Source organism: Vicia villosa, linkage group LG7 (genome assembly GCF_029867415.1).
Source record: "Vicia villosa cultivar HV-30 ecotype Madison, WI linkage group LG7, Vvil1.0, whole genome shotgun sequence".
Taxonomy (NCBI): domain Eukaryota; kingdom Viridiplantae; phylum Streptophyta; class Magnoliopsida; order Fabales; family Fabaceae; genus Vicia; species Vicia villosa.
The window spans coordinates 91,433,867-91,443,825 of record NC_081186.1 but is presented as its reverse complement, the minus strand read 5'-3'; the positions used below and the strand labels follow the sequence as shown (position 1 = coordinate 91,443,825).

The window sequence follows — 9,959 nt, the reverse complement described above, 5'->3', positions numbered from 1 at the left end:
CCCTGTCTTGGCCAATTTACTTCATAAAGCATCATTTTATATTCAGTTTGAGAGCCAGAAATTTAAGGAAGCCCGGGCAAAAAAATTATACTTCATTTTTACTAATTTTTTATCCGGTTTATACTAATTTTACCTTTAGTTTTGTCTAAAAAATTTGCCCTTAATTTTGTCCAAAAATTTTACACCCTATTTTCACTAATTTTGCCCTTAATTTTATTTAAAAATTACTAATTTTGCCCCTAGTGTTATCTAAAAAAATCAACTATTAGATGAGGAGTATACAATAAAAAGAGGGGTTGAGCCCGGGTGCGTGCCCGGGTTCGTTGGGCTATAGCTCCGCCCCTAATTTGAGCATGTGTTATTAGACTACATTTATATTTTTAATTTGTACTTTTTCAATCATCACATTACATCTTAATGATTCCCTGTCATTTATTTAGTGAATTTTTTATATTCACTCTTATTTAGTAGCCACGCCATACAATATCTATGTATCATCGTCCAATACATAGCCTGCACTTTTAAAAATAATAACTAACTTATTTTAACAACTGAAGAAAATAACTGACTAGAAAACATTAATGCACAACTTAACATGAATAAAAAAACATTAATAACATGAATATTACATTATAATAATTAAGATATTTAAAATGTCTAGCCATTTTTTTACCAAAAAAAAATAATTAAATATTCAATAAAACTTTAATTGTATCAACTTCTTTATCTTTGAAAAACTTCAATTCTTGTAGTGCTAAATTTCTTGCCTCATCCACTTCTTTACTTTCATTGAATCCCCTTTGTGCCATTCCTTGAATCATTCCAACATAAAACCCAAATTTCCTCAATCTCTCAATTTCCTCTTCACTTCCCCCACCCAACACCCCTCCACATACTGCCCCACACGAATGCAACCCACCTTCATATTTCTCCACCATGCGCCTGATTTCTTCAACGTGGCATATCTCCTCACCGTCGGATCTAGTATCCATTGTTTTCCTGTACTGTGCATCTATCACTCCTCGTGAACCCACAGCCCTTGAGATCTCAACCATTACCCGCAAGATCCGCTCCGAATTTTCTCCACCGTCGGATCTAGCTAACAGTTCAAATCCAAACGGGACTATTCCATCGCCAGTTAGAAGCTCCACGTTAGGCCCGTAAACATGGTTCACCACTGGTTTGGGCTTTCTCTTGGGCTTGGGCTCGGGAAGATGCTCGTGAACATAAGTAGCTGCTTCCATTAGTAACAAAGCTGAAGCAGCGGATATGGCTTGGTGACGCTGACCGCCGACAAGCTCACATGCAACGAGGCATAAAGCTGGCACGGTGGTTTTCGGGGCAGAGAAAATGAGGTGATGCATGGGCTCGAAAACCTCGAGAGGTTGTTTGATTGTAATGGAGGATTTGAGATGGGCTTGGATGTCGGCCTGTAGAGAAGCCCAATGGAGATGTGGGTTGCGAGTTTGTTGAGTAGTCATGGTCATTCTAACGGTGGTGGGCTTTAACTGTAAGTGGGAACGGTGTTGATTTGATAAAATGGATTTGACATTGGGGAGGTGGGAAGTGATAGTAGCCATGGAAGGACGAAGAAGAAGAGAGAGAAAGGAGATGATTGAGATGGATCCTTAGTTATACTGTACTAATATTTATAGCTTCGTTTCCGTTTGTTTTATAGACTGATTTTGAAATTCAACCAATGCAAATTTGTCTGTTAATGTCTTTATTGATTTGTGTGCTAAAGTTCTTGGTGAGTATCACGTGTGAAATAGTAATTATAAATGTGTGAGTGAGAAACAATTGGAGGACAGAGGTACAAACTGTTTACTCTAAAGCAACCAAAACAACCTAGTCGTACTATACGACAATACATGATCCAACCATCACGGATATCTGCATGTAGGGCTGGACAAGAAGTTACCAACCGACCGAATCCAATCCAGTCCGAGTGTTTGGGTCGGGTCGTTTCGGATACACGGGTGGGCAGGTGAATTAAAATGGATTTAAGTGGGTTAATTCGATCGGTTTGGATTGAATTATAGAGTCCGTTGGTGATCGAAACCGACCGAAACCCAGTAACTATTAAGGCCAACCCCAGTTCCAACAAGCCCAACCCAGTAACTATTAGGGCCAACCCCAGTTACAACTGCATCACAGATTAACTTTTTGCATGAATCTATTTTCTGGTGTTCATAGTTTGTTTTTTATTTTGATTTGCCTATTTTATTTTCTTCTCTATTTCTACATGATGCGTTTTGAAATAGCCCTTTTGAAGAGGATTAGAAATTGTTTATTCAGATTAAAAAATACATTTTTTTATATGAAACTAAATTTGTGTTATTGTTTTTTGTTTTGTTTTATATTTTGATTTTGTAGGTGTTTTTTTTCTGATGTAAGATCTGATATTAGTGTTTTTTTGTTTGATTTTGTGGGTATTTTTTCTAATATCATATATGATACTATTAGTGTTTTATTGTTTGATTTTGTAGGTGTTTTTTCTAATATCAGATCTGATATTAGTGTTTTATTGTTTGATTTTGTGAGTGTTTTCTAATGTCACATCTGATATTAGTGTTATTGTGTTATGGATAGAATAATTTAAGATCTCATTATTGTGTTTGGATGTTGTATTTTTTTTTTCTATTTTTAAAATTTTGTTTTATTTATAATTTAAGATCTTATAGTTATTGTTTTATTATCTTAAATTGTAAATCAAATTTAAAGTCTGTTTTTTATTTGCAGATTTGATATCACTTGACTGAAATGAAATGCTCAATGATGCACAAGGAATGACAAAGACATTTCTATCGAGAGTTTAACTTATACTTAAAAGTGGATCAAAATAAGAACATAAGAACATTTATTTATTACTCTTATTAACATAAGAACACCTTATTATCAAATCTTAGTGTTTTTGAATTTTATTCTGTATTTGTTGTGGATGATTTTATATTTTTAGCATGTTATTGATTTTTTAATAGAATGGATCTAGATAGGGTGTTAAAATTAGCCCAGTATTAAAATGATTAACGGATTAAAATAGATTAAATATAGTAAAAGTAATCAAGTTTTGGAATGATTCAACAGATTAAAATTATATTTTGTATTTTTCTGAATTGTTTCAATTATGCCCATTGAGTGAAAGATTTATAAGAAAAAATGGCTAAATTATGAATTTGGGCTTATATTTGAACCAGACCATTTATTAATCACTCGAAATTAACCGGTTAATTGAACCGAACCAAATAAATTCGAATCCGAAAAAATTGGAGAAAAAAAACCCGGTCGGAATTGGGCCTAACTTATGCCCCCGAGGGTTGGTTCGGTTGGTTGGTTTGGGCCCGAATCTTAACCGAACCAAACTGATGTTCACCCCTATCTGCATGGACTTTGTGCCCATTTTTTCTTTCTGGGTCATGCTAACATGTGCCCTAAATCTAATGGCACATGTTAAGGATCATATAATTAAAAAATGTTTAATATAATGCAATAAAGTCATATTTAAAATTTCGATATATTGAATGCACGTGTTCTAAAAAAATATTTTTATAAATATTTTATTATCTTAATTTTTTTTTTAAATGTGTGTTTCATTGTTGTATGTGGGATTAATTTTAAAAGCTTACTGAAAATTTTATTTTATATTCTTCAATCTTTCATTCATAATTAATTTGGAAATAGAGATAATTATTCTCTACATTTTTTTAATTTTTTATTTGACTCTTGAATAATTTGTTCATCTTTTTCATCGTTATTTCTTCAACCTCAAAATTCATCCAAGTTGCTTGAAGAAAATTCATCAAACACGTTGTTTATTTTCTAGTTTCATATTCTTGAGAAAGAAGAATTATTGACAGCAAAAATATAGATGATTCAAAAAATATATTCAAGTCTTCATTTAAAAGGTGTTTATTTACACAATTCAAAGAATTTCAAAAAGTCTTTTTTTGAATTATTGATTTTTGAAAATACATATAGTATGATTGACTACAATATTTTTTTTCCATAAATAACTCTTGTATTAAAAAGAGAGTATTAGGGGTACTCAACCCTTACCAAAGAGAACAGGAAAACCTGAAAGCCAGAAAGCCAGCATGATTCAAAATTCAAATGCACAAAGATGGGGTTTAAAAACTCATAAAAGTTACACTTAATTCTATCTTTGGCTACTATTGCAAGCCACCACCAAGTATACAAAAGTATCGAATGAAATAATTCTTCGCTGTCAAATACCGCATTATTGAATATCATATCATTTCTAAGCTTCCAAATGCACCACCAAATAGTCACCCATATAGTTGCCGCCCTTTTGCTTTGAATCTTGTCCGACAAAGAATTCACACACATCTAAATTTGACTGTAACAATCTACTGCAAAATGGGTGTCTATTTTCAGCCATTGAGTAATTCTTGACCACAATCTTTGGATCTTAAGACAGAGAATGAAGATATGGTTTGGATCTTCACTATGTTGTTCGCAAAAAACACATACAACCTCTTGACTATGCAATATATATATATATATATATATATATATATATATATATATATATATATATATATATATATATATATATATATATATATATATATATATATATATATATATATATATATATTCTTCTTCGTAGCAATTGTTTTCTCGTCGGCAATCTATCCTACAATAATCTCCAACCAAAAATCTTTAATTTAGATGGCACCTGGCCCCCCCAAATCATGGCCAGCTCCTGATAATTAACAAGCTCCAACCCACAACCAACTGGATCTTGCATTAACAATTTGTAGCATGATCGAACCGTAAAAAATCTTGACACATCAAAAGGCCATATAATAACATATTCAGAGTTAATATTCATATCGATATCAAGCAACAAAGATTGCAATTCTGCCAACTCTGTTGTCGCCTCCTATCCTAACACCTCTTCCGCTCTAATAACAGCCCAACACCATGAATCGCCTCTCCAATATCCCACATTTAGGACTGTATCGTTTTTAAAAACAGTTTCCTGGTACAGACTTGGATAGAGCTCAGCCAAGTAACTTGTGCCTAGTCAACGAGAAGTCCAAAACCGGGCCACGTTGCCATTACCTATCTTAACTCTTATATTATGCAATATTCCTTGAGAATTAGCACACAACACCGATAAATCCCTCAACCAAAAAGTGTCTTTTGAGTCATAACATCCAATATCACTATTCCATAACCTTGATCTCAAGTCCCCGTATCGGGCCTTCATCACACCACACCAAATAGCTTCCTCCTCTATCAAAAATCTCCAAATCCACTTAGATAATAAGGTCGTATTGAACTTGCCAATATCCTTAACACTGAGCCCCCTTTCTTGACTTGCAGACAATGTCCCATTTAACCCACATCACACCACCCTTTTCACGACACCTTGCCACAAAAACTTCCTTTGGATTGCTCTAATATCTTTAACCACTTTCGAAGGAACCTTGTCAAACGAAAGCTGATAACTAAGTATGTTTGAAACAACACTATTCAATAAAGTGACTCTACCCCCTATGAAAAGAAGTTTTCCTTTCCAAACAACAAGGTTAGCTTTCAACGAACTAATAACCGGCTTCCAAAAGCTTAGAGTCCTTTGATTACCACCAACTATAAATCCCAGAAATTTAAAAGGAAATTTATTGACTACAATGTGATTTATAGTCTAGAAGTGTATGAAGAAATCAAAGAAGACAATTTAAAAGGGGTCAATTTGTTGTTTGATTGAATGAACCGTCAATTTTCTTAACAATACCAAAATTTATGTGATATTTTTTTTCTCATTTTAGCATGATATTTTTCTCTTATTTTGGCCTAATTGACATTGCAGGTATTGATATTTTTGTTAAATACATATTTGACATTCTAGCTTTTAACCTTAAAAATAAAATAAAATTCTTTTGCCTAATTGGCATTCTAGCTATTATCCATAAAGAAAATGAATATTTTATTAAAATTATTTTTCTTAGCCTTATTGACATTTAACTTATATCTATAAAAGATAGTTAAGCCGAATTATCAACTATTAGGATATATTTCTCCGGCATATTTTTTTGGTCTACTATGTTTTTAAAGTTTGTTCTAAATTGATTAATTGAACTTTGTATTCTAAACTCATATTAAATTTTCTCTTACTATGAATTTGTGAGAGGCTATCAAAATATAGAAAGTGGGTTAGTTAGATAGTTAGAGTTTGTTATAAATTAGTTAGTTTATTATTGTCTTACAATTTTTAATATATAAAACATCTCATAAAACCATTTTTAATCCTTTCAAAAATCTAATACCATATATGTTCAGATTTTTTTAGCTATTTAATAGGTCAATTTAGGAGAGGTGAAAAAAATTTTGTCATTCGCTTAGGTTAAATTCTATCCACGTTTCGTTTTCCGTCGCTTATGAAGAATAGACAACAGTTACATCATACGTTATGCTCGCATTTTGAGAACTATAGCATGAAGTAAATTTTTTCCAACTATTCTAATAAAAACTCACTAACACGTATATAAAAGCGTAGTCCATTATACCTTTAAAGGCAGTTTTCTAGCCGTTTCATATTCTTTTGTTGCCTAAAGTGAAAAATGTTGTAGTGCAAACACCAAAATCACACTAAAATAAATTCATGAATCAAACTGCTCAAAACATACAACACCCTAGCACAACCAACTCACAAAACCAAAAACTACTCAGAACAAAATTGTTCGCAACAGGCTCCACGAAACAGCTTACGTAATGCAAGGGCCGCGACGCAAGCCGAAAGCTTTAGAATAACCACTACGCCTTCCATCCAATGAACACTTTTGAATTCGACATCCAAAGATTGATATCATAACATAATCCATTTATATTTGATTTTAGCCATCTCCACGACATAGCCTGTATGTCGAAAATATCAATTCTGAAGTGCTCTTTTCGGATTTCTGAAAATCTTCTCAATCATTCTTAAAAGATCATTACAAACATCTTTAACGACATTTAATGTTTGCACGAGCATTAGGGAACAAGAAAATAAATAGCAATCATGGTCATAAGTGCGCGAATAATTCCATAATTAACGAATATTATATATAGTCGTCCCCTTATCGAGAGGGGTAAGAAATCCACAAACGTGAAACACAAACTTCACTTCGACTTACAATATTGTTCTGCAAGAAATATATATATATATATATATATATATATATATATATATATATATATATATATATATATATATATATATATATATATATGTTATGAAACTAACCAAAACAATATAGAGATGAAGAAGAGATGAATGAGAGAAAAAGTAATATTGTATTATCATCTTCTTTCAAGTTACCTTAATGTTAAATTCTTCCGGAATTTAACAAAAATGATCAAACAAATCTAATATTATTGTACAAGGTAAATCAATTTCTCTACAAAATATATAAAAAAATAAACATATTTATATGAAGGAAAAAAAATAGTAACAAAAACATGAATTATATTATATTGGTTCAAATACATTAAGATTAGAAAAGTAACGTAGAACCTGACTATATTATCACTCGCGTTGTAGAGTATCGTGCTGATAACGTGTTGTGAAATTCACCAAATCAATATAGAGATGAATGATACATGAAGGAGAGAAAGAGAAGAGGGAAAGCAATTTTGTATTATCTTCTTCCAAAAGTACCATTTACATTGCAATATGATCCATATTTATAGTACATGACCAATAACAACCATTAACTCAAGGAATACACAAAGGTTAGGAACTTGAATTATAGGAGTTAAGGAATATAGAAAGATTGGGGAAAATGAACATCCATATCTATTTACTATTATTCATAACAATATATATATATATATATATATATATATATATATATATATATATATATATATATATATATATATATATATATATATATATATATATATTATAGCACTCAAATCTTAATTAATTCATAAGACATAAATAAAGGTAACTAGTTGCTCTATAGTCCCAAAGGTACGCACTATTGACCGAACGGTATTAATCAAAAATTGATCGTGTTCATTATCTTTTACTTTATTTATGTTTAATCTTCTATGTGGGTTGTTGTTTTAACTTTTCCTCATTTTATAATCAAAGTGAGACTTAATCATTTATATTTAAATCTCAATAAGAAGATTGATGTTATTCACATTTAGATCTTAATAGGAGGTTTGATGTTGAATTGAAGGTAAAGAAGAAGCAAAATTGCTTTTGAGAAGCTAGATATTTTTTTTGTAAAATTTGAAGAAAAAAAATTATTTTCTATTTCATTATATACCTAACCTACAATAAATAAATTATACCTAAAAATCATGTCAAATTTATTTTACATTAAAAGTTATTTAAAAGTCTAGTTTACATTAAAATTTATCTATAATTATTTTAACTATAAAATTACATATTACTCTTTTTAGTCTTTAATATAAGAAAATAATTAATTTTTAGATTTATTTAAAAATTAATGTATTTGAATTATATGTAATATAAATACATTAACTTTACAATTAATCTAAAAAGTAATTTTTTTTTTATATTAAGGAACATAGCGAGTAACTTGTAAGTTGTAACATATGAAGTCACTTATTTTGATAATATTATTATTTTATATTTTATATAATCAAGAGATTTAAATATTCAAGAAAGTTTTAATTGCATCAACTTCTTTATCCTTAAAAAACTCCAATTCCTGAATGGCCAAATCTCTTGCCTCATCCACTTCTTTACTTTCATTGAATCCCCTTTTTACCATTCCTTGAATCATTCCAACATATAACCCAAATTTCCTCAATCTCTCAATTTCCTCTTCACTTCCCCCACCCAACACCCCTCCACATACTGCCCCACACGAATGCAACCCACCTTCATATTTCTCCACCACGCGCCTCATCTCTTCCACGTGGCGCATCTCCTCCCCGTCCGATCTACTACCCATCGTTTTCCTGTACTGCGCATCTATCACCCCTTCTGAACCCACAGCCCGTGAAATCTCAATCATCACCCGCAAGATCTTCTCCGAATTTTCTCCATAGTCGGATCTAGCTAACAGTTCAAATCCAAACGGGACTATTGCTTCGAAAGATAGAAGCTCCATGCTAGGCCCGTAAACATGCTTCATCTCAGACTCGGGCTTGGGCTTGGGCTTGGGCTTATCTGTAAGTGGAAGATGCTCGTGAGTATAAGTAGCTGCCTCCATTAGTAACAAAGCTGAAGCGGCGGATATAGCTTGGTGACGTTCACCGCCAACAAGCTCGCATGCGGCGAGGCATAAAGTCGGCACGGTGGTTTTCGGGGCAGAAAAAATGAAGTGATGAATGGGCTCGAAAACTTCGAGAGGTTCTTTGATTGTGAAGAATTGTTTGATATGGGCTTCGATGTCGGCCTGCATGGAAGCCCAATAAGGATGTGAGTTGCGAGTTTGTTGCGTCATAGACATTCTGACGGTGGTGGGCTTCTTGAGGTGTAAGTGGGAACGGTGTTGATTTGATATGCATGGAAAATGAACGGTGGATTTGACATTGGTGAAGTTTGAAGTTATAGTAGCCATTGGAATAAAAGTGAGAGACAAGGGAGAAGAATGATGGATCCTTAAATATAATTTCTATAGCTTCGTTTGTTTGTTTGTTTGTTCTATAATGTTGATATTCAACTAATGCAAATTTGGCTACTTTCCTCGGTAAGAAACAGGAATGTAAATGATATTCATGGGACGGTAGTATGATATTCATGCCCGTTCTGTTGGATAAATATGATATTTATATCCGCCTCATATTCATTAGATATCCGTTAAACGGATAATTCGTGGGTTTTAAGATATTCGCGGATATTTACAGATATCCATGAACAACACTATTTTTCTAAAATTATGTTTTGAAAAAATATTTTCAACTTGTTTTTAAGATACAAGATGTTATTATCACATATCATTCATACAAATCTCTCTTATTTT

At 32.1% G+C, this 9,959-nt stretch overlaps 2 protein-coding genes across 2 annotated transcripts; both read right to left on the bottom strand.

Moving 5' to 3' along the window:
• Positions 1–661: 661 nt before the first annotated feature.
• On the bottom strand, positions 662–1,654 carry LOC131617823 (heterodimeric geranylgeranyl pyrophosphate synthase small subunit, chloroplastic-like). The gene has a single exon (XM_058889074.1). It carries the CDS (start codon positions 1,578–1,580, stop codon positions 687–689), a length of 894 nt encoding a protein of 297 aa, XP_058745057.1. The 5' UTR covers positions 1,581–1,654; the 3' UTR covers positions 662–686.
• A 6,920-nt stretch (positions 1,655–8,574) lies between these two features.
• LOC131617822 (heterodimeric geranylgeranyl pyrophosphate synthase small subunit, chloroplastic-like) lies at positions 8,575–9,617 on the bottom strand. The gene has a single exon (XM_058889073.1). The coding sequence runs from the start codon at positions 9,555–9,557 to the stop codon at positions 8,640–8,642; it is 918 nt and encodes a 305-aa protein (XP_058745056.1). The 5' UTR covers positions 9,558–9,617; the 3' UTR covers positions 8,575–8,639.
• Positions 9,618–9,959: the final 342 nt, after the last annotated feature.